The sequence below is a fragment of the Sturnus vulgaris genome, chromosome Z, assembly GCF_052056855.1.
Source record: "Sturnus vulgaris isolate bStuVul1 chromosome Z, bStuVul1.hap1, whole genome shotgun sequence".
Taxonomy (NCBI): Eukaryota; Metazoa; Chordata; class Aves; order Passeriformes; family Sturnidae; genus Sturnus; species Sturnus vulgaris.
The window spans coordinates 79,968,895-79,992,167 of record NC_142283.1 but is presented as its reverse complement, the minus strand read 5'-3'; the positions used below and the strand labels follow the sequence as shown (position 1 = coordinate 79,992,167).

At 45.8% G+C, this 23,273-nt stretch overlaps 2 protein-coding genes across 6 annotated transcripts; both read left to right on the top strand.

The window, feature by feature from the left end:
• Positions 1 to 3,768: 3,768 nt before the first annotated feature.
• On the top strand, positions 3,769 to 8,535 carry IER3IP1 (immediate early response 3 interacting protein 1). The gene is made up of 3 exons (XM_014894873.2): positions 3,769 to 3,993; positions 5,523 to 5,624; positions 6,469 to 8,535. Exons 1-3 carry the CDS (start codon positions 3,903 to 3,905, stop codon positions 6,522 to 6,524), a joined length of 249 nt encoding a protein of 82 aa, XP_014750359.1. The 5' UTR covers positions 3,769 to 3,902; the 3' UTR covers positions 6,525 to 8,535.
• Positions 8,536 to 9,648: 1,113 nt separating this feature from the next.
• HDHD2 (haloacid dehalogenase like hydrolase domain containing 2) lies at positions 9,649 to 23,012 on the top strand. Of its 5 annotated transcripts, none has more exons than XM_088156266.1 (8): positions 9,649 to 9,707; positions 10,021 to 10,092; positions 11,849 to 12,066; positions 14,687 to 14,895; positions 17,137 to 17,221; positions 19,793 to 20,009; positions 20,713 to 20,776; positions 21,925 to 23,012. In XM_088156266.1, the coding sequence occupies exons 3-8, from the start codon at positions 11,966 to 11,968 to the stop codon at positions 22,026 to 22,028; spliced, it is 780 nt and encodes a 259-aa protein (XP_088012392.1). In that variant the 5' UTR covers positions 9,649 to 9,707; positions 10,021 to 10,092; positions 11,849 to 11,965; the 3' UTR covers positions 22,029 to 23,012. The 5 variants fall into 5 exon arrangements, with proteins under 5 accessions (XP_088012392.1, XP_088012393.1, XP_014750357.1 ...); XM_088156267.1 differs by having other exon boundaries at positions 9,660 to 9,707; positions 11,854 to 12,066; XM_014894871.2 differs by having other exon boundaries at positions 9,689 to 9,707; positions 11,960 to 12,066.
• Positions 23,013 to 23,273: the final 261 nt, after the last annotated feature.

The window sequence follows — 23,273 nt, the reverse complement described above, 5'->3', positions numbered from 1 at the left end:
TTCAGAAAATAGAATCAGAAGATGGTGGTGGCAAGCGAGGTGAAGGGTATAGAGGCTGAAGTCATAATAGGTGTTCCTTTGCCCTGGTATTTTCTCATCAGGATTAAACTCAGTTAACCCCAAAACTCCCACACAACAAGCTTGGTTCTCATTAAATGTAGGGGTCAGTGAGACCCCTACATTTAATGAGATGTGCTCTGAAAATATCGAACGAGAAACAGAATGTAAAAAACACCAGTGCCTTCACAATACTTCACTAGCCTGAAGTTTAACCCTCTGACATCTGTAAGGTGGTTTAAAACTCTCCTTTATGGTGATTGACTGCACCCTACAGATGACACCACGAGAATTTACCGTACTGAAACACAACACCTTAATGAAGGAAAAAAAAACCAAACAAACCCCTTTCCTTCTAATGCAAGCAACTTTATCTGGTTTTCCCTTCAACCACGTAACATGATTCAGAGATAAGACTCCTGTGGCTGCTAAGTTGCCATGATGGATTTCACTAAGGGGAAAATCATGTCAAGTTTATGTCAGCTTGATGGCAGCTACTCTTTGGAAATACATCTTAATTATGGGTAAAATTACTAAGCCATAACTTGTATACTTATTACAAAAACCTTGGGGTTTTTTTCAGGGCCATAACTCTAAGCATTAGCTTTTCACTGAGATTAGCATTTATTTATTTATAGGTTGGATACCATAAGGAGGTAGCCCAGGAAATGCTACTTGATAATGGTGGTTATTAGATATCTATGTTAGTGACCCCCATATTCATCTGTATTTAATTATAGAATCACTGTCAGAACGCCCTAAGTTATATCTGAGTACAAAAGATAGCTCTGTTTGCAAGACCATCATATGTCACCACTCAGAACTTCTTAAAAATTAGTAGTGACCTTCCAGATTAAATTTTTCAGGTCAATATTGTCTTTCTCTGCCTGTATGGAGTTTGGTAAACTCAAGGTTTGTTGTTGTTGTTGTTGCTGCTGTTTACAGAAGGAAAAGGATTTTTTGAATTACAAACTCCCCTAAATTTTTTGGGGGAAGAGGCCCTGGGCAACTAGAAATGGCTCCATTTAAAATTGTTAAAATGGTGGATTTTAAGAGTTTTGCAGTCATAGCAAATTTAAAGACCTAGATGAGAAAAAAAAGAAGCTGTGTTGGGACTCCCGAGCCTGCAAGTGTGAGTTCACATGTGCCACTACACTTGAGTGTTCCCACTGACTGCTGACTTACAAAGTTAATCATACACATGAGAGTTTTCAGAGCCAAAGACAGTGTTTGAGAAAAACAATGAGTTTTCACGTAAGTAAACACTTCAGCACAGGCTTCAAAAATATTGAGCTCACTCAATGCAATAGACGTTTTAGTCACTAGTCTGGATTGAGACTATATTCCTTTTTGAGGCTGAAATGACAAATGCTTTTGACCAGATGACAGAACTCTTTTGAATATGCTTGATTCTCTATCTCCCTTGTATAATAGTAGTAATTTTGGGAGTAAATTATAAAGAAAATAGGCTGTGGTTCCGATGGCAGGGTGCTTTATTTTTATTCCAGTATCAAGATGTAATGTTATTTAATAGTAATGGTTATTAAGATGCACAATACTGTGACACTGACTGTACCAAAGTGGGTTTTCTGAAAAGGAAAGGCGAACACAAGGAGAAGCTGAGGTGTGGGTTTCTTCACAGCTGATTCACGAGGTGTCTGAGCATCTAGTGATTATATACTCCTGACACTTAATTAATTGAAGTATCAGATCATCACTTGCTGGTGAGGGGATCTTCACACAGAGCATGGGGAGGCAATACTGGTAAGTGGTGAATAATTTGTCCAGACTGTGCCACAAGTCTGTGGCAGGGCAGGGAATCGAGATGGGGTCTCTCCAGTCCACCACACTGAGCACAAAATCATCACCTCTATTGCAGTGGATAATAACCATCACCATACAGCGATTATGCAAATCACTGTGCTCGGGTTGAGTAATAAAAGCTACCAACCATCCAGATTAAGGGGCTTGTGTACTGTGTGGTTACTGGGAAATAAAATCAGGGGGGTTATGCAAATCACCCCCTTCAGCCAATTGGACTGAAAGAGGTAAAGGGAAAAAAAAAAGTCTATTTGTGCATCAATAACTACACTGGGATACCTGTGTAACTACAATACAGGGATAACTGTATAACTACAGTAGCTGTAACAGGTATATAGTATCGCTGAGTTCCAGTTGTGATTATTTTGTTACTTGACTTCAGAACTGCCCAGAAACCCTGATCAATCCAGTATAAGAGGTAATTGTTTTCTTTTGGATTCGGCTTTGGATTCTGCAGAATTACATGCTGGACAAACAGCATCTGGGATCTGGGCTGACTTCCTGCTAGAAACCTCAGTCGGGATAGAAGGAAAACCAGTGTATTGAGGAAACACACGGAAAAAAACCCCGCTGTCCGCAAGACTCAATATAAGTATAAACTCATGTATTTTTTTCACTGTATATGCAGTGTTTATGTTTTTTTATTAGTTCTACTAGTACTGGGTCGCTGATGACGGATGGCCACGGGGGCTGCCCCACGCCGGGCGAGGCGTCCCTGCCAGCTCCCACCACCGGGAGACGCCACGCTACCGGCGGAGGAGGATGAGGATGAGCCTTATTCCCGCTCCGAATCCAAAGGGCACTTGCTACGAGGAGAGCAGAGCTTCCCATGTCACAGCCTGCGCTGTGAGGCCCATGGGGCTCCGAGAGATCCACGGACCTGAGAAATCCACGGGGCTCCGAAGGACCCACGGACCTGAGAAAACCACGGGGCTCCAAGGGATCCATGGACCCGAGGGATCCATGGATCCAGTGGACCCAAGGGGCTCCTAGGAGCCCATGGGGATCCGACGGATCCGTGGACCCGAGGGACCCACAGGGCTCCACGGGTTCCATGGACGCGAGGGATCCATGGGCTCAATGAACCCAAGAGGCTCTGACGGATCAATGGACCCAAGGGATCCAAAGGTCTCTGAACGACCAACGGACCCGAGGGATCCACGGGGTTCCAAGGGATCCATGGACCGAAGGCATTCATAGATCCGACGGACCCAAGGGGTTCTGGTTGAACCATGGGGCTCTGAGGGATCCATGAACCCGAGGGATCCACGGACCCGACAGACCCGAGGAGCTCCGAGGGACCCATGGGATTCTGAGGGATCCACGGATTCGAGGGCTCCACGGGGCTCCAAAAGATCCACGGGCGCGAGGGATCCGCGGATCCAATGGACCCAAAGGGCTCCATGGGACCCACGGGGTTCCGAGGGACCCACGCAGTCGAGGGATCCACAGTCATCCAAGTGATCCATTGACCAGAGGGATCCATAGATCCAACGGGCACAAGAGGCTCCAAGGAATCCCAGGTGCACCGAGGGATCCACGGGGCTCTGCGAGATCCACGGGCTCGAGGGATCCACAGGGTTCCGCCGGACCCGAGGGGCTCCGAGGGATTCGGGGTCCCGAGGGATCCGCGGGCGAACCCAGAGCCGAGCGCGACTGCCGGGAGCCGGCGGCCACGCCCCCCACAAGCCCCGCCCCCGAGTGCCCCCGCCCAGCGAGGCGGACACGGCTCTGCCGGGAGGCCACGCCCCCACATGACCACGCCCCATAGGGACGTACGCGCCAAGCCACGCCCCCATGTATCCCCGCCCCGTGAAGCCACGCCCCCCTGTGTGCGCAGCCAATGCGAGGCAGCATCTGGGAGGCCACGCCCCATCAAGCCCCGCCTCCAGATGGAGGCTCCGCCCCCTGCCGACCCGTGAGGGGAGGTTCCGCCCCTAACCCCGCCACGTCTCTCTCGGGCGCCGCTCCCGCTCCTGCTCCCGGTGCGGCTCCCGGTGCCGCCCCCTCCGCCCCGCCGGGCCATGGCGTTCACGCTCTACTCGCTGCTGCAGGCCTCGCTCCTCATCGTCAATGCCGTGGCCGTGCTGCACGAGGAGCGCTTCCTCCGCCACGGTGAGCTGGGAGGGCCTCCCGGCCTGAGGGGGGGGGGGGGGTGGACGCGGTGGCCGCGGCCCCGCCGCCGCTCCCTGCCGGTGGGAGTAGCACCGCGCGGGGGAGGGCTTTGAGATTCGGGGTGGGTTTGGGGATGAATTCCCAGCTGCTTCCGTCGTACCTTTGTATCTCTCTCTTTCCTCCCTCCGCCCCATAATTGTCCTTTTTTCCTGTCCATTTTTAACTGTTTCACGCCCTTTCGTGCCGCGCCTCAGAGTATTTCGTGTCGTGCAAAGGTTTTCTTTTTCTTGTCGTGCCTGGTTCTTGGCGAGATGGCGCCTCTCCGTCCGTGGGATTCCCAGGGCTGGGCATCCTTGCCTTTCAAAAGAAGCCAAAGCTCTGCAAAATAGACAAAATCCACCGACAAAGATCTGCAAAACCGTGGGAAAAAAAAAAAAATGGCCAATGATCCAGGGTTTCCCAGTTCATTGGTGTGGAGAATCCTGACTTCTCCACATCAGGCTGAGCCAGGATTTTCTGGCAGCCGTGCAGAAGGGGATTCCTTTCTCCTGCTCCATGGTTGGATTTGCTTCAAGGGATCTGCTCAGTTTGGGTTTGAGCTTTTCTTTTGCTCTCCTGACGAGCAGCTGGAATTAAGAAAGGGAGATGTGGGGACTAGCGGGATGGGTGAAGCCACTTTTTCAGCCTCGTGAGACTTGGGACTATAGCTCATCCCAGTGGGAAGCAGCAGCTGGCAGTGAACCCAATTAATTGTGAGGGAGGAGCCCACCACCCTCACTTTGGTGCCAGGGAGACGAGAAAGGGAGAACAAAAATCACTCAAAAGTGGTTTCTTGAGAAAGAAATGCACGGCTTGGGCAGTGGAGCTTGGGGTACTGAGAGCTGCTCCTTGCTCTGCTTCTCCCCGAAATGGCAAGGGCTGCGACCAGCACGTGTTAGAAATCCCTGGAGACATTCCATGTCCTATCATGCTGTGTCTGGACATCGCAGAACTTCAGTACTTATGTTACGTTCAGAAAAGTTCCCTTTGGTTTTTTTCCACAAAAGTTATAATTTTTTTTTTTACAGCAGTTGCAAAAACCATCACCCCGATTTTCGGAATTTGTGCTGGCTGTTTTTCTCTCGTGTGGCCCCTTTCTCAGTGCTGAAGCATCATCACTTCACACCCAGCAGTTATTTGCTGTTTTATTTTCAGGACTGTGTACAGGTTGCAGTCGGTTTATTTTGACAGCTGTTTTGTTGTTTTTTTTAAGCCCAGATGAACTCACGTGTTACTCTGGGCACGCAGGGAACAGTGGTGTATTAAAGAGGTGAGGGTTTTCTTTACAGAAACATGGATTTGTCATCACTTAACATGATGTTTAACAGCTTTCAGCCTGTTGTATTAAAATATGCTCGTGAAATAAGGCTAATTGGGCTATGTTAGTATAAACTGCGCTCAGGATGGATTGCTCGTTGAAATTGCAGCATTTGTTGTGTGGTTTTGGGTTTTTTTACCCTAATGTGTGTGTCTGTTTTTATGTGACCCAGTTGGCTGGGGAAGCGATCAAGGGATTGGAGGATTTGGAGAGGAACCAGGAATTAAAGCACAGCTGACAAACCTCATTCGATCAATACGAACTGTTATGAGAGGTAAGGGCACAATATTTTCTGTTACTATTATGGTGATTATTATTATTGTTATTATTACAATCTGAAATGTCTTGTTTCTGCACTAATCTATAGTTCTCTGGGCCCGGACTCTCTCTAAGAGGGCACAGGCCTCACCTAAAGTGCCCTAATTCTGGTAAAAGTGCAAAAACATTCCCTGACTGGCTAGTGTTTCTCCTGCTGAGTTTTTGCCTTCTCTTTGGAGTTTGGCAGCTGGGAGGAAGCTTGGTGATCAACCAAAGTGTGCAGTTACTGTCAATCACCTTGTCTAAATACAACTTTATGGGAAGTACCTTTGAGGGAAATGTAGTCCCAGGGTTTCTGAAAGGCAAGCCAGGCTTATGTGCCTCAGAAGATGGGGGAAAAAATATACTTAATTTGTCAGTTACTGATAGTTCTTCATTACGAAGGACAACAAAAATTCATTTTGTAGATGATGACAGAGACAGACCTGTCTTGCCTACCAGTGAGTAAAACCTAAAACATTTATTCTAAAGCACAGTAAAGCCAAGGATAGAAACTGAATTTTAGATGGTTTACTTTCATTTGGAGAAAGAGTTATTTGTGTTAAAGTTAGAACTAAAGGCTCTGGCTTAAAGTTAAAACAGGCTGTAGAAAAATATTTCTGCTGTTGCTTACTACTACTAGGATTTGAGCCTGGCTTCATCCACTGGTCCCAACTTTACATAGGAAAATTAAGTGTATTTCTAAAATTTTGACCGGTTCTGCTTCTTCTCCCAAGGTGTTCTCCCAAGGTTATATTAAGCTGTGTCATTTGGAAATTAAAATTTTCACAATCAATTTATCTTTTCTTTCCCCTCTGCAGTGCCGTTAATAGCCCTGAATTCCATCACAATCGTTCTCCTCCTGTTGTTCGGCTGAAGACACCCGGCAGAAATCCTTCGGACATCCAAAGAAACCAGTTGCTGACCACCACTGCTCTGATTTCCCTGGGATCCAGCAAGGTTTAGCTGTCAATCTGACATTCAACTTAAAATAATAAAAGACACTGTTTCTATTTATCCCATTTCCTAATGTTCCCTTGCAGTTTCATTAAGCAGGATCACGGGATCAATGCAACAACGCTGCAAACACATTGGACTGTGACCAGTTCTGTTGCTGCCTGTTCATAGTGTTGATTAATTATTAGAATAAATGTCATAGGATGTTGCAGTGACTGGCAATGGGATGCAGCTTTTAAATGCCTCGTTACTCAGGGATGAATTTCCTTCAGTACGCTCTCCAATTTTTGTTTTAAATTGAGGAAAGCAACAATGTGTTTGTTTTCATTTCAGTTACTACCATGGAACTGTTTAAGAGAACATGAATTAGGCTCTGAAAACGTGTTGTAAAGAATAATTGTTATAAAGGATTGAAGTCCAGCTGTGATATGGAGGGAGATAAAACCAGCTGGGTAAAGTCCTGATTCAGGTTAACATTGAAAGCTGAATTTTCCTGCTTTGACTGGGGATTTTTGTCTTCAAATCAGTATTTCATACTAATGGTAAAGCCAGTTGCAAATGAGTGCAACTGCAGTGCAAAATTAAAGATCTAAAAATTAAGAAAAAAAAGCTGTACCTAAAGCTGGGCAACTCTGTGTTAACTTTGGGGATATTAGTAATTAGCATTTGTTACTCTTCTGTCAAGGATTGTTATTATACTTTTTAAAATATGTATTAAACTTCTGCGTGGTGATTACTGTGGTCGAAGTGGGGAACCATTTGTATTCTGAGCTTCCTGGGAAACGGGGAAGGAGAATACCAGGGGAGATGAATACCCTGCGCTTTTCAAATGCATTTCTTTGTAAAAAAATCGCGAATTTGCAGCCTCTTCTGTTACTGTTTCTTACCCCCCCCATCTTCATCATCATCATTTGTTAAATTAACTGCTTTGAAAGTGCAGCTGTGTGTGTGGCTGCAGTTCTGTCGCAGAGAATGCTCCTAATTGCTCTCCTACTGGTCCTGTCTCAGTAAAGACTGCTGAGTTAGGTCTGAATTGGAAAAGGTGATTCTCCCGTGTCTTTTTAGAGAAGTTAGAATTCTTTGTCTGCTCCTCTGTTTTACCTTAATTTTAAAGAGGGAAGGCCAGGGGAAACCTGGCAGTTCCGTTATTTTAAAGCAACTTTAGTCGATCATCTCTTCTCCCTTCATCTTGATAACTAAAGCCTATGCTGTTGTATATGAAGAAGAGTCTGTAAAACATGTAAATGCATTTAATGATCTTCAATCACAGTTTTTTTGCAGAGTAAAGTACATCCAGGAGGAGAGTTTCATGTTTCCTTTTTTCTTAGTGATTTTTGTAAATAAATCCTGAATTTCCAAGTTAAGCACTCTCTTTCCTAACTCACTTTCTCTCTGTGTACAATGGGGATATCTCAAAACTCTGCTTCATCCTGTTCCAGATACCAGAGTTACTGCTCTTATATGAAATATGTAATTTTTTCCTCATCCCTGTGGCACTTGGCAATATCATCTCTCTGCTGTGGAGCTGTATTTTGGTTCATGTAGCAAACCCAGTGAGACGTGGGAGAAGGCAGAACAGGATCTTTAAATTTTGAAACGTGTGGATCTGTTAGAAGTAATTCCTTTATGATCTTTGTGTCAGAGGTGGCGAGGGTACAGCTTGGCACAGTTGTTTTCACAGATCTGTCTTTCGTGGAAACGAGGCAATGTGTGTGTGGAACATTTTGTATTCCTATGAAATTCTTTTGGAAAGAAAAGCGGTGATGTTTCCATGGCTGTGGCACTGGGAGCAACTTGGTTTGAGGCGCGGCGTGTCTGTAACTCCATTTCCACATCTGTTGACTGTCAAAACTTAATTCCTTCTTACTGAAATAAAAGCCAGTACTAAAGATTGCAAGCAGCAGCTTTAAAATAAAACGGGTGAAAAGTGATTTTCTCCGCCTTGCTGTGCTTCCAGAGGGGCTGCAGGCACACAGAAGGAGCAGCGGGAACCCTGAAAACTGGGACGAGTTTCACCTGACAGGTGAAAAATAGCGATTCAAAGTGGGGCAGGAGCCGAGGATGGAGCAGGGAGAGGGCGAGGGGAGTGAAGGAACAGCTGGGGAATAACCACGCTGCTGCTCTCCCCTCGCGTGGCTTCCAGCAGGTCTGGAGCAGCTCTGTGGCTAAAACCGCAAAAAACAAGAAATATGCGAAATAAAGTTACTGCATATATACATACACACCCGAGTAATAGTTTATAAAACTGTATCTAAAATTCATATATGCGCCTCAGATTAAAATTCATATTGCAAAAATATATAAACACATGCAAATGTAGAATTATAAATATAGGTACAAAAATATATATTCTTATATGGATATAATAAGTGGATTAGTCACTATGGACGTATTGCGCATGTAACTTAAAACATTTAACTGTAGCTATATAATGGGAATAATTTCCTTCCAATATATATCTATTTATATATAAATATATACTATGTATTATGGGTATAAGAAAACCACATATGGATATGATAACGTATTTTGTATATAACGTTTATATATATGTATAAATATCGATATATGGATACATTATTATATATAGTATCAATACAGGGCATAATATGTCCATTATTTACAGATTATTGATATATTATTGATAAATGGTTTATGGATATCCATAATGTATGGCCACGAATACAAAAATGTCATATAGGATATAAGGGATATAATTTATATGATTTATGATCGTATCCACATAGGATATTATTATGTAGTGTATACACAGGATGAAGAGGCTGTAACAGGTACAATAATAGGGATATAATGGGTATAACGGGTTTAATTTATATCATTTATAGCCATATCACGTCACGATGCGCCCCGCGCCCTCAGGGCCCTGCGGGCTGCCCCGCGAGCTGCCTGTCGCGACTGCCGGACGCCGATCGGCGACAGGCCCGCTGAGGGCTGAGGTGGGAATTTATTTATGACGGGAATAACTACGTTGTATTTTTTATTTTCCGCGCTGGCGGCGGGCGGGCCCGGCGCGGGGCTGGGCGGGCGCGGCTCCCACAGGACCCCGCGGGCGGCGGGCAGAGCGCGGCGGCGGCGGGAGCAGGTCAGTACCGGGGGAGCCGCGCTCCCTGCTCCCCCCTCTCCTCCGCGTGGGCGCGTCCGCCGCCTTCGGCCGCGAACGGGAGGGCGGAACCATCCACGTCGGAGAAAGGGGAGGTCGGCGCGGTCGGGTCTCCCCCGGTAGGGAATGGGCCAGCCCGTATGCCAGGCGAGCTGGCGGGAAGGGGCGGTACCATCGGCGCGACACGGGGGTTTTGTGGGTCGGGAGGGCACACACCTGTGCCGTCAGCATCCTGCCATCGAGGGACGTATATAACCATATATATTTTTTTAGAATATATCCCTCGTTCCCTTAGGTTGTGTCTTGTTGTATTCCGCGTGTCCTTGTCCCAGAGACCGGGGCTGGGGGGTCCCATTGTCCTGACAAGGTGAGTTCTTGTGGGGAGGTGATTATGGAAACTGAGCTTCTGGAGGCCTTTTAGGACTTCCTGGCTAGTCCATGAGCTTTTTAACTTAAAATCAGGCTGTGCTGGAAACTGACTTTGCAGAAAACTTCCATATTTCCCAGATAAATACTATATGAAAAGGAAAACCGATGAAAATGTAGGGTAAAAATAAAGTAACAGTAACAGTAGTAGTAGTAGTAATAATAATAACAATAGTAATTTCCGTTGAAATTGATGAAGCTCCCTTAGAAGTTCTGTTTTCAGCTGGTTTTAACGTTTACATTAACATTTAACTGCCATTAACATTTAACTTCGACTTTCATATCAACAGACGTACAGTAAAAAAAAAAATTATTTATTTTCTTATTGCAGAGAACCAGCAGGAATAATGTTAGTGTAATATCAAAGTTTCGTGCTCTGTATGTGTGTGGGGTGTACCTGAGACACCAGGCTCACATAACCCTTTACAGAACTGTCTGAAAAGATACAACTGGCAGAAATTTATTAGGGCAGGTTCCATTCATGGTGTTGGCTACTCTGTGAGCTTTTTTTAAAGTACAAACGTGCTGCAGGATGTCTGTGACCAAACCAGCTAACACAAACTTGTGGTCTCTTGTGGGGTTGGCAGATCCCAGAGTGGTTTGGGTAGAAGGGACCTCAAATCTCATCCAGTGCCACCCCTGCCATGGCAGGGACACCTTCCACTGTCCCAGGCTGCTCCAAGCCCTGTCCAGCCTGGCCTTGGACACTGCCAGGGATCCAGGGGCAGCCACAGCTGCTCTGGGCACCCTGTGCCAGGGCCTGCCCACCCTCCCAGCCAGCAATTCCTTCCCAAGATCCCATCCAGCCCTGCCCTCTGGCACTGGGAGCCATTCCCTGTGTGCTGTCCCTCTATCCCTTGGAAATTGTCTTTCTCTGCCTTTCCTGTCAGCTCCCTCAGGCACTGGAAAGCCAAAATCAGATCACCCCAAAGCTTCTCTTCTGTAACCCTAGCTCCCTCAGCCTTTTCAGATGGTTGTTGTCTAATGAACAGGAGAAAACCTTGCTTTATTGGAGCTGTATTGGGCATTCTCTGAGAAACAGCTCCTCAGACTTGTTCATCGAGCAAAACGCAGTGCTTGCAGCACACATGAGGGGAAGTGTTTGTTTTTGGAGACAGATCTGTAGCCAGGTGACTCAAACATCACCTCTGTGTTCCTCCCCTGGTACCTTTACCCTTAAAATGCTGGCTTTTGTTTTTGGCTGAGTCCGTGGAACCAGAAAAACTGCCTGGCTGTGCCTTTTGGAAGAGCATGGAATGACCCTTGGGAGTGCTGGATATGCATGAGCCCTGAGAGCTTGCAGGCTAAAAATCTGCAAGGTCCTGACTGTCACCACTGAGCAGCCTCAGAGTGGCTGTGGTGTGGGCCGCATCACCCTCGATCTCTCTTACAAAAATAAAATCAGCAATATCCACTTCAGCAGAGCATTTTGAGCTTTACAGCCAGAGCACTGTGTCTTTATTTTCACAGTTTGTGTCAGTGGGACCTGCTGAAATATTCTTTTCGAGGACTCGAGCCAGCAATCCCAGACCTAATGACCCTAAACCCCCCAGCACCCTCATTCAGACAACTTTATCTCGTTTTGATGCCCTAAAAGAACAAACAGCACCTGATTCCCACGGAGGCAATCAGGAAGCAAAACACCACCCCATCAATTGCGTGGGGCGATTTTTGAACTCCTGCCTTTTACCCCCCAGTGCAGGGGGGCCCATTTCGTGCTGTGAGCAGTGAGGTGCCCGCGGAGCTGTCCCTGGGTGCTGTCCCTGCCGGGTGGGTGCTCGGGGGCTGAGGCTCCTGTGCCCGTCCAGGGTGCGATGTCGGCGCGGCGGGCGCTGAAGGCTGTGCTGGTGGATCTCAATGGCACCCTCCACGTCGAGGATTCTGCCATCCCAGGCGCCCAGGAGGCTCTCAGGAGGCAAGTTTCACCTTCTTTTTTTTTTGGGTTTTCCTCTTGGAGGCGGTGTCTGCACAAAGGGGTGGGTGAGTGGAGCAAACTCCGTGAAAAACGAGGTTCACTTTCCTGGTGAATTTTAAAAGGTTTAATAGAAGACAATAAGAGACAAACAATAAAGCAAAAGTGGTGCTTAAGAGCACACACTAACTCAGAAAACACTTCTTTAAATGCATCAACATTTTGCATATTCATAGACCTTCATGCATTATTCAAAATCATCCTCCCCCCCAGCCTGTAAATCAACAATTTTTTAAATTTCTCCTTGTGGCTCCATCCTGCCAGTACTCCCTGATAACAGAGGATCAATACATTCCTTCCCTGGGGTTTTGCTGTGCAATAATCCAAGAATGTGAAGAATTTCCTGGTTATCTTTTTTTACCATTCTCTGAGTTAGTTACATGAACAAAAGCTTTTTACATCACCACGTTATAGTCGAAGAAAAATATATTTATCACACTACTATTTCGAAGTTTTGTTAATAGCAGAACTAAAAGAAGCCATATTCATACAGCAAAGTTTTCCAGCGTTATACATACAGCATTCATTTTAATATTTGTGAAAGGCCAATAATATAATATGTACTTATAACACGGCCAAATCCTTTACCCTCTGTGAAGGCCAGGAGAACTCAGCAGAGGGGGGAGATGCTGGTGTCACCTGAGCCCCTGCTGCTCTCCTCAGTGGCTCTTTCTGTGTTTTCCAAGCCTTTTCTAGACATAATCTTCCCAATATTCAAGGTGTCTCCACTGAATTAGCTGTGAGACAGCCACAGCTGAAGCTGAGTTTTGGTGAATTACCCCAAAATCAGTTCAGCTGAGCTGTTCCTCGGGGCTTTGTTTAACTACAAGAACCTGATTGTCTGTCAGATCTTTTAGATCTGTGCTGAGATACAGTGGGATAACAGAAAAGCTTGGTCTAGGGAGCAAGGTGACCTCTGCAGAGTTCTCATTTCATTCAGACAAGACTTTTCTCAGTTATTACTGTTTTTAAAGTTTCTTTCTGCTAGGTAGACAACCTCATTTTTTTTCTTTTGTAGGAATTTCAACACATTAATAAACAGGTCACATTAATAAAAACGCTGAGGCACAGCAAAATGATTTATTCCAACCGAGTCAGTGGTGAAATAGGAACAAAATCCCAGGAATATTTGTGGTGTTTTCCTGGAGAAGACACCTTGCAATGAGCAAGGAAAAATCCCAGGGTGATAGGTGATATTGTAGTGAATGAAGGAGGACACTTTAAGATTCTGGGGCACTAAAGATTAATCAGGATATAGGAGCAGAACTGAACTCTTTACTGGAGCTGAATGGGCTGCTAAGGGTTTTATACAGCTGGGCTGTTGCTCAGAGGAAAGGTTCCCATAGGGATTAGGAAGCTGCATTTCCCACAGGTAATGCCATGGAAATTATTACGTCCTTAAGATGTAGAATTGCAAGAAAATAAAAGCTGGCAAAACACTGGGTACTCACTCCCTGCACCGTGGTTCCTGCTGCAGGGACAATTGGTGAGAGTCAATGTTCTTGAAAATCCATATTATATATATGTGCTGCCACAGGTATGGAGAGCAGGTGTCAGAGAGCAGCCAGGCCTCAGAGGTTTGAAAAAAATTTTTATCCCACCCTCTTTTCTGCCAGTTCATGTCCCTGAACTTCCCAAAGAGAGGCTGGAAGGAATGGCATGCAGCTCGCTTAGGGAACAAATGGAGAGATGCCAGTTTTAGGGTTACTGTGTTCATAGTTCCCTATTGAGGCCCAGAGGGGAAAATCATATTAATTTGTATTTTATTATGAACCAGGGGGCTTTCTTACCAGCTCTTACCTGTGAAGGATCAGTGTGAAACAAGAGGTAAACAGGAGAAGGAGGTGGCAGGTGCAAGCAAGTCTCCAACTTTGTTCTGATGTTCTCCACACAGTCCTGGTGCCTGTGTTTGTTCCTATAGCAACAGAGAAAGTGATGGTAGGGGAATAATTAAAGGGAACACTGTTGAAACTGTCACTTAAAATTATTTGATTGTTCGGTAGCATTTACTGTCAGCACAGGGCAATAATGTGGTTTTATGTGATACTGGTGTTCCTCAGGAAAGGGGGGAAATGGCTGCAGAAGCTGACATAAAACCACCACCAAGGTAACACAGGCTCCTGGAACATCCTGAACGAGCCACAGCTGCTGGGAAATTCACCCAGCAGTCGAGTTAAATATACTAATTTAGCACCAAGCTTCTTTTGTTTGCTTATTTTGATCAAGAAGCAGGACTGACTTACTTGTTGTGTAGTTTGAATAAAAAGGCTTTTCAGATTGGTTATCATAGACGTGCTGGCTGCTGCTGTGAAGAGGGAGCTGGAATCACTGTTTTCCTCAGGAATTTTTTGTGGTAAATGAGGGAGAGGAGGGGAGGATGACTTGTCTTGGTCTGGGAGGTGTAATTCTTGCTGCCTGCTCCCCATCACAGAACTTTTTTCGCGCGGCACCGGTCCTCCGTGTGGTGTTTCCCCAGCCTTTAGGGTGTTTTTAACCCCGGAGAGAAGCAGAGATGTGGGAGCAGGAGGAGCCTGTGTGCAGTGTGCCCCTCTGTGCCCCCCAGGCTGCGCAGTGCCCCGCTGACCGTCCGCTTTGTCACCAACACCACCAAGGAGAGCAAGAGGGACCTGCTGGAGAGGCTGACGGGGCTGGGCTTCGACATCGCCGAGCAAGAGATCTTCACCTCGCTGACAGCAGCCAGGAACCTCCTGGAGCAGCAGCAGGTGCGGCCCCTGCTCCTGGTGGATGATAAAGCCCTGCCTGATTTCGCAGGTGAGGTGCTCAGGAAGCAGCTAATTAACAGCAGTTAATGAGCAGCTAAGCTTGTGTCTCCATCAGTATAGACCGCTGGCCACGGTGGAGCCTGAAGTGTGGAATTTTGCAGGGTCGTAAACGTCCTTTCTTCATTTTAAATCAAACAGCCTGAACTTGTATCTTCTTGAGGAGCAGTGGGAATGGCAGCCAAGGCCTTCACATAGTCAGGAATTCAGGTAAAACCCAATACTTCCCATTCATTACAATATGAGGTAAAAGTTGCCACCGAGTCATTGGCACTTTATGGGACCTACAGCAGTGCTGATTTTTTTTACAGCAGAGATGTGTCAATTTGTGCAATACATGATTTCCAGCAGAGATTTTACTCATAAAGAGCTGAAAAGCCAGTGTGTAGGCACACACAGCAGGCTGTTTCTCTGTTAATAGATTGTTATTATTAAATGCAAAATCTCTAGGCAATTATTGCTTATCTTATGTTGAACATTTAGGTTTCACCCCACGTACCTTCACTGGTGACAGAAGGTTCATTGCCCTGACTCCTCTAAATTGTCGTCCCTAAAGACCTGGTTAAAACTTGCTTTGCTTTCAGATGCTCACATTCCCTCTCTCAGCAGTAAGGGGAGCAGCAAAATGATGTGTTCTCTCTTGGACATCAAGAGTAACAAAGATACCCACATTTTTAACATACTCAGTGTTGAAAACTGTGTACTGTACACTCAAAATTTTTTATTTAAAGTCAAGGCGGCAGAAGTATGGATGGCTTGCCCTGTCCTTGCCTTACAAACTGAAATCTTTTGGCTGTATAATTTAAGTGGGTTCTAATCTTGCCAGGATCTGTGAATTTCCTGTTAAATTTTGGTGCCACAGTCTGGTCAGAAATCTTCAGAGAGGTCAATGTTTCAGGAGAAAAGCCTCTGTGAGAGCAATGAAACCTGGGAATCTGTTCTACCTAACACCATACCCAGAGAAATGTGCTCCCAGCAATATTCTGTATTTGTGCTCCTGGGAAGGCTTTCCCGGGGGAGAAACAGCAGAGGCAGCAGCTTTTTCACTGACAGCATTTCAATCAGCTGAGTCTCCGTGGTTTTGGGATCTTTCCATCAGTTTCTTAGGAGCTGATGCTAATTTTGTAAAAGATGGCACAGACGGAGGTATCATGGGGGCATGTTGATGCATTATCTGTACTGCTTGGGTCTGGAATGGGTTGTTTAGTTTGTTTTTGCTACAAGGGCTTTGGCTTACATTTCCTTAGTGCTGCTCTTGGAACATACAAGTACAGTGGAGAGTCCTTTAAATTTCTGTTAATAGCTGCTATTGAGCTGTTCTTGGCTAGTCTCTCTATTAAAGTTGGTCACAGGCAGATGAAGTAATCCTTTCCTGTTTTAAGGACTCAGATGCTTCTAGGTGGTGTCACAAATCCACCGTGGCACCTCTGAGTGCCATGCTGTTTTGGAAACAAGGATATTTTGCTGGCTGAACCACCTGAGGGACATGCAGCAGGAGACCTCAGCCAGCAGAGCCAGCCAGGAGCTCTAGTTGTCCTGGTAAAAGTACAGAGATTGTGTTTGAAGGTGAAACAAAATGCTCAGTGAGTGCAGGATGCAGCTGGTAATGTGCCATTAGTAAATCTCTCCTGCTGGTGCTGCTCTGCTTCCACTGCTGGTTCTGTCCAGGGGTGGGACTGCAGTGGAGCTGTTCCCAAGGGCACTAATCTACATTGAAAAATGTAGATTTTCTTCCAGAAAAGCCTAAATTAGTCTAGGGTAACAACTTCTGGGCCATGCTGCAGTGCCACTTTTATTGTCAGAATTAGACTCATGTGTGGAACAACAGTCAGTGGAGTTTCCTGTGACTAGAGGGAATAGAAAAGCTGGATGGGATTCATTTGAAATCCTGCTTTACTATCTTCAAAAGCACGTAAATATATGTAGAGAGGGATTCTCAGATGGTAAGCAGTAATTCAATTAAGAGAGGGATTTTGGTGTCCTGCTGCATTTCAGTGGGAACTGTGACAGAATCATCCCAAAGTCTCCTGGAGGATGGAACAGTCTGGATAGACCAGCACCTTTTGCTTTTGCTTTCTTTGTCTATAAAAGACATAAAAACAGTCTCTGTGATATGACTGTGTCAGAACATGCTTGTTTTTTGCCTTAAAGTGATTAAATGCACTTTGCTGACTGTGTGGGCTGCTAAGTGTGAATTAAATCCTGTCTGCTCAGTCTTGTTCTGATTTCCCAGGGATTGGCACAGATAACCCCAATGCAGTGGTGGTGGGACTGGCTCCTGAGCACTTCCACTACGAGATGATGAACAGAGCCTTTCGGTAAGGCAGCTCCTGGCAGGGGCTGGAGTGGGGCTGTCTTGTGCTGGGCTCTCTTCTCTTTCTGGGAAGAAAAGGCTGGTGGGAATATCACACATAATATAATATAATCTTGGTGGGCTTGGGTTCTTCACCAGGAATTTCAGGCAGTTCAGACCTCAGTTTTACAGCTTTCAGTCTAAATGAAGGGGAGAAGTCACAGCTGTCACTGAGGGGAAAAGTCAGCAATTCATCAAGGGGGAATACACAAAACCACGGATGTGGGGAAGCATTCACAGAATTATTTGGGTTGGAAAAGAGCTCCAAGCCCATGGAGTCCAAGCTGTGACCAATCCCCACCTTGTCACCAGCCCAGAGCACTCAGTGCCACATCCAGGCCTTCCTTGGACACCTCCAGGGATGGGGACTCCAACATCTCCCTGGGCAGCTCCAATGCCTGAGCACCCTTTCCATGGAGAAATTCCTCCTCATGTCCAGCCTGTACCTGTCCTGGCACAGCTTGAGGCTGTTTCCTCTTCTCCAAGAGGTGGTTTCTTGCAGTAGGAGGGCAATGCTGTCTTCATCTGCTGCCAATTCTGTGTTGGGTCAACAGATGTTGACCCAAAATGACCCTGTCTGCCTCACTAGTGCACCTTGCCAAAGGCATTGATTTTGGAGTTTTACTTTGGGTCATGAGCAGACTCTTAATTTCACAACTGCATGAGCTTAACCCATTAAGTATCACAGAGCTTACATCATTTTATTGATTTGTATTTCTGTCCTGAATATATTAGTTGTTGAATAATATCCATTGTTTGCTTCAAGCTGAAGACCAGGACACTTAAGAAAAACAGGATGGGCTCTGTCTGACATGTAACAGCTCACTGATTTATTCTGGATGTTTACCCCAGTCCTCTATAGGGGATAAACTTTTGCAGGTGTCAGGTCTGTTAGGCCTGATGGAAACACTGACCACTGGCACATTCTCTTCTTGTCGAGCCCTGCCCTATTCCTTCTACTTTACTGCTCAGATAATTAAGCCACTTGGGATTTGCATTGAAAATGGAATTGCATTGGGATTGCAGAACTCTGAGGTGTATCTGATTAAATGCAGGTATCTAAATGCAGATTCCTGATGGTCTGGGCTCTGGAGGGATAAGGGAGGCACTTCAGGGCATTTTTTTACCTGATAGTGCTTAAAATAGGACAGTTGAACTGTGCCCTAGGAGTGCCTTTTCCTCTGCACCGACTGTGAGGAGCCCAGGCTGACTAATTATGTGGTAGGCAACTATTCCACTGACACCCAACATTAACTCAGGTAAATCTAACCCAACATGAGTCCCAAAAGGAGATATACAGAGTCTGGCCATTCTCCAGGCACCACTTGAAATGACTGAGACTAAATTTCTCTTCCTGTATAAGTGGGATTTTGATGCCATGTTTAAAAGAATTCTCTCAGGTGAGATCTCTCCTGCAAACTGCTGAAGGTAGTGGCTGTGGTGATGCTGTCAAATTAAATTTTTCTGTGTCCTAGAGGCATCCTCCCATCGTGAACATGTCTGGCTGCTCACAGAAACATAACCCAGCTCTCTTCTTGTTCAGCTTGCTTTGGAATGCATCGATTCAATAGGAGTGTTTTGTGATAATTAAGTGAAATGAAATGTCATTTATGTCCTGCTCAGAGCTTCCAGGCTGCTCTGCAGACATCCTCCAAGGCGAATCCAGCTCACCTCAGCCAGCCTCTTACAACAGGGGCAAAGCAAGACTTTGTTTTCTTAAAGGCTTTTATTTTGTTTTCTTTTATTAATCAGGGGTTAAGGAGAAAGTTAATCCTCCTTTCTGCCTTGAGCATAACAGCCAGTGTTTTACACTGTTGTGATAAAGATCGGAATGACCTGCATTACCTGGGGAAAGTGTAAAATCAAAGGGAAAATGTTTGGCAGTCCAGATGCTGTCTGGAGGGTTCTTGTTGCACTGAAACTAAGGAGGGGAGGACTGCTATAATATTGCTGTGCTTGGTGGAGCAGGAGCATTCCTTAGTGCAGCACCTACACATCTTCCCTTTGCTGCAGGACAGGGGGATGCAGTGTCTGCTGCAAGGAAAATCTGCAGGGCACACAACAGAAATGTGAGGATCAAAAGATGAGGTGCAGGTTCTGTGCAAGTGAGCCTGCCCAAACTCCCAGGGTTAAGGGGGAAATTCAGAGGGATGTGAATGTGTCAAAGGGCTTTGAGTTTTTTTTAATGTAACTTGTTACTGTAACTCCTTCAGTGCTAAAATATAAAGTTAAGGTCAAGTGATTAATATTGTACCTGTAAGAAAGTCTTCTCTGTGAGGGTGGGCAGGTCCTGGATCCCTGGCAGTGTCCAAAGTCAGGCTGGACAGGGCTTGGAACAACCTGGGATAGTGAAGGTGTCCCTGCCCATGGCAGGGGGTGGCACTGAATGAGCTTTGAGATCGTTTCAAACCCAAACCATCCTGAAATTGTGTGAAAGCCACTTGAGGCCCTCAGTTGTAAATATAATTCCTTTGATACGATTTTTGTACTCTCTTCTTTATTCATTCATTCATTCATTCATTCATTCATTCTCTAGGTTGATTTTGGAGGGGGCGCCTCTCATAGCAATCCATAAAGCCAGGTATTTCAAGAAGAAGGATGGGCTGTGTCTGGGACCTGGACCTTTTGTGGCAGGGCTGGAGTATGCCACAGACACCAAAGCCACCGTGGTGGGGAAGCCAGAGAAGACTTTCTTCCTGGAGGCTCTGCGGGGCACTGGCTGTGCCCCCGAGGAGGCTGTCATGATTGGAGATGTACGTGGGCACAAACCCAGGGCCTGCAAAGGGGGATTCCAAAGGATGGAACTGTCATTTCTAGAGAGAGAACGGAGCTGGGGAAGGGGCTGGAGCCCCAGGAGAGGCTGAGGGAGCTGGAAAGGGGCTCAGCCTGGAGAAAAGGAGGCTCAGGGGGGACCTTGTGGCTCTGCACAACTCCCTGACAGGAGGGGACAGCTGGGGGGGATTTGGGATCTTATCCCAGGGAACAGGGACAGGAGGAGAGGGAACGGCCTCAGGCTGGGCCAGGGGAGGTTTAGATGGGATATTAGAGAAAAATTCTTCATGAAATAGGATTTTGAGCACTGTCACAGCTTCCCAGGGCATTGGTGGGGTCCCCATCCATGGAGGGGTTTAAAAGCTGTGTGGATTTGAAGGCATGGGTTAGTGGTGAGCTGGGCAGTGCTAGGGGAATGGTTGGACTTAATGCTCTTAGAGGGCCTTTCCAACCTAAACAATTAGATGAAATTTCACAGGATTTAGTGTGTAATCCATGGAGTTTTTTCTCTTGCTTCAGTCACTATTTGATCAGGCAGAGAGCACATAGAAAACCACTCCTGTGATCAATGGGGCACCTGAAAGATCTGACTCCGTGTTGCTGCTTTTAAGTGACGTGCAAAGCAAAAAAAGGTTATGGAAGTGTCTGTGCTCTCTAACCCACTGCTCTCCTGCCGTGTTCCAGGACTGCAGGGATGATGTTGGTGGTGCCCAGCAGGCAGGAATGCGTGGGATTTTGGTAAGGACGGGTAAGTACTTGATGGATCTGTCATTTCAGGAGACCGTGGTGTCTTCAGGGATCCCACTCTGCCCAAAAGTGAAGGTCCTCTGAGCCCTGGGGCCAGCCCTGCTGCTGTGTGCCAGCCCACCTTGCACATCCGTGCTGGGGAGGTGCAGAGGCAGCGTCTGTCAAGCAGAACATTGTAAGAACAGGGCTGGACCACAACACAGACCCCCAGCTGATGGCAGAGTGACCAGAGTCATACGTGGGGACAGCTGCTCTTGTAGGTGTGAATTTCTGCTGTCTCAAAAATCTAGAACAGTAATCACAGAACAGAGGGAACTGTTACACCTGAGATTGCCAAAATCAGTCACAATGTAACCTCTGATCATGGCATTCCTCAATAATTACAGAGGTCGTTATAAATGTAATTTTGCTTTGTATGGAAGTGGAACCTGGAGGAATTGGCAGGTATTGTTTGTGTTGTTGATGGACCCATAGACTGGTAAGGTCTCTTTGAGGTGGCAGCTGCTCATTCCACACACAGTGGTATGTTGAAAATGAAAGGAAGTAATCCTCCTTTGTTCAAAGAGTCTTCAGAGAGGCACTCTTCATCAGGAACTGTAGTGATAGAACAGAGAGTATTGGGTTCAAAATAAAAGACATGAAATTTAGGTTAGAGATTTTTAGGAAGAAATTCTTCCCTGTGAGGGTGGGCAGGCCCTGGCACAGGGTGCCCAGAGCAGCTGTGGCTGCCCCTGGATCCCTGGCAGTGCCCAAGGCCAGACTGGACAAGACTTGTAACAACCTGGGACAGTGGAAGGTGTCCCTGCTCATGCTAGAGGGTGGCACTGGAGCTTTAAAGTCTCTTACAATCCAAACCATTCTGGGATTCTGTGATTATTATTGCTTTAAGAACCTTCAACATAGACATTTGCCAGTACAGCAGAGTGAACCAGTGCAATTAACACTGGTTTTGATCCAGAGCTGCCCCTGGCAGAATAAATCTCCAGTAGGGCTCAGCATTTGTTCAGGAAAGCCTTGTGAGATGTTTTTTGCCCAGATGGGCATTTTCCGTGTTGGTACTGCTATGACAAGGATGTAATTTTCAGGGAAGGGGAAAAAACGGTACTCAGAAGAGTCTGGTAAAGGCATCCTTGTGTAAATCCTTCACAGGTAAATACCGTCCAGCAGATGAAAACAAAATCAACCCGGCTCCCTACTTAACCTGTGAGAATTTCCCAGAGGCAGTGGAACATATCCTGAAGCAGATGCTGTGAGAAAAGGAACAGCTAGCTTGAAGAAACATCTGTTCACACCATTTCCTTCTTTCTTGCTTCAAAAAATAAGGTCCCAAGATCAGTGCATGCGTGGCATCCATCAGAAACCACCCTGGGCTGTGAGGGGCAGGGGATCCGTGTGGGCCCAGCACAGTCACACACACAGGGAACGTGGCAGTGTTTTCTTTCTTTCACTTTTCAAAGAATACCTGATGAAAAGCCCTGTCTGGAAAGCGTCACCTTCTGCAGAATAAGTTAAACTGAAAACGTGCACTGAAAACACTCAAGTAAGTAAAGCTCAAACACCAACAGAGCCTCAGTGGGCCTGTGGTGATTTCACTGACATCTGTGCTGTGCTCTGACCTAAAGGTAGAGATTATGCACATTTAGAAGTGACTCTTAAATGAAAATATCACCATTGTTTAATAATAACTACTGTGGCTGTCTTTCATTAGAGCAGATCCTGTTATTTGCTTTTCGAATTTTACATAAAATTAAAAAACTGTCAGCATTTTACAGATGTTTTAATTAGATGCTGTTATTAAAAAGAATGATACAGAAACAAAACTCTGGTATTAAATGCCTTAGAGACTGTGACTTTTTAAAATTAGGCTTCAGCAGGGTCCTATTAATGCTACAGTTGCAAAATTTCACTGTTGTTGGGGATCTTTTTGTTTCTTTTTAATGTTATGGAAAAAATCCTTCACAAGCCATGGGGACAGATTCCAGTTTTTACAGTTGGTTAGCAGAGCTGTAAAATGAAATTTAATTCTGTAGCGTGCAATGCTTTTCCTATGCACTACATCCCCCAATATGAACCAACTTTGTAATGATGGTAAATGGCTTTTCTGGTCCATTTGCAAACCGTAATAATCAAAGTCCTTTACAGTTGTTTTACAGTGCTCCTGTGTGTTAAATTATTAGATTGTAATTATGCATTACTGGAGTATTAACCTTATTGAAAATACAGTTTTGTGTTAATGAGCCATGCTCGTTCTTGTTAAACAAAACCATGGTGATGAATGAATTCCTCACATGTGACAGTGTCTCTCTGCAGCCTCCCTTGGTGGGTGGTTACTATGTTCAGATTTAGTTTCTGTCAGGAACAGAATGGGTGGATGGAGGAGATTTTGCAGTAGAAACACAAGAATAAATCACAGAATGATTTAGGCTGGAAAAGTTGTCTAAGATCATGGAGTCCAACCATTCCCAGCACTGCCCAGGTCACCACTGATCCATGTCCCC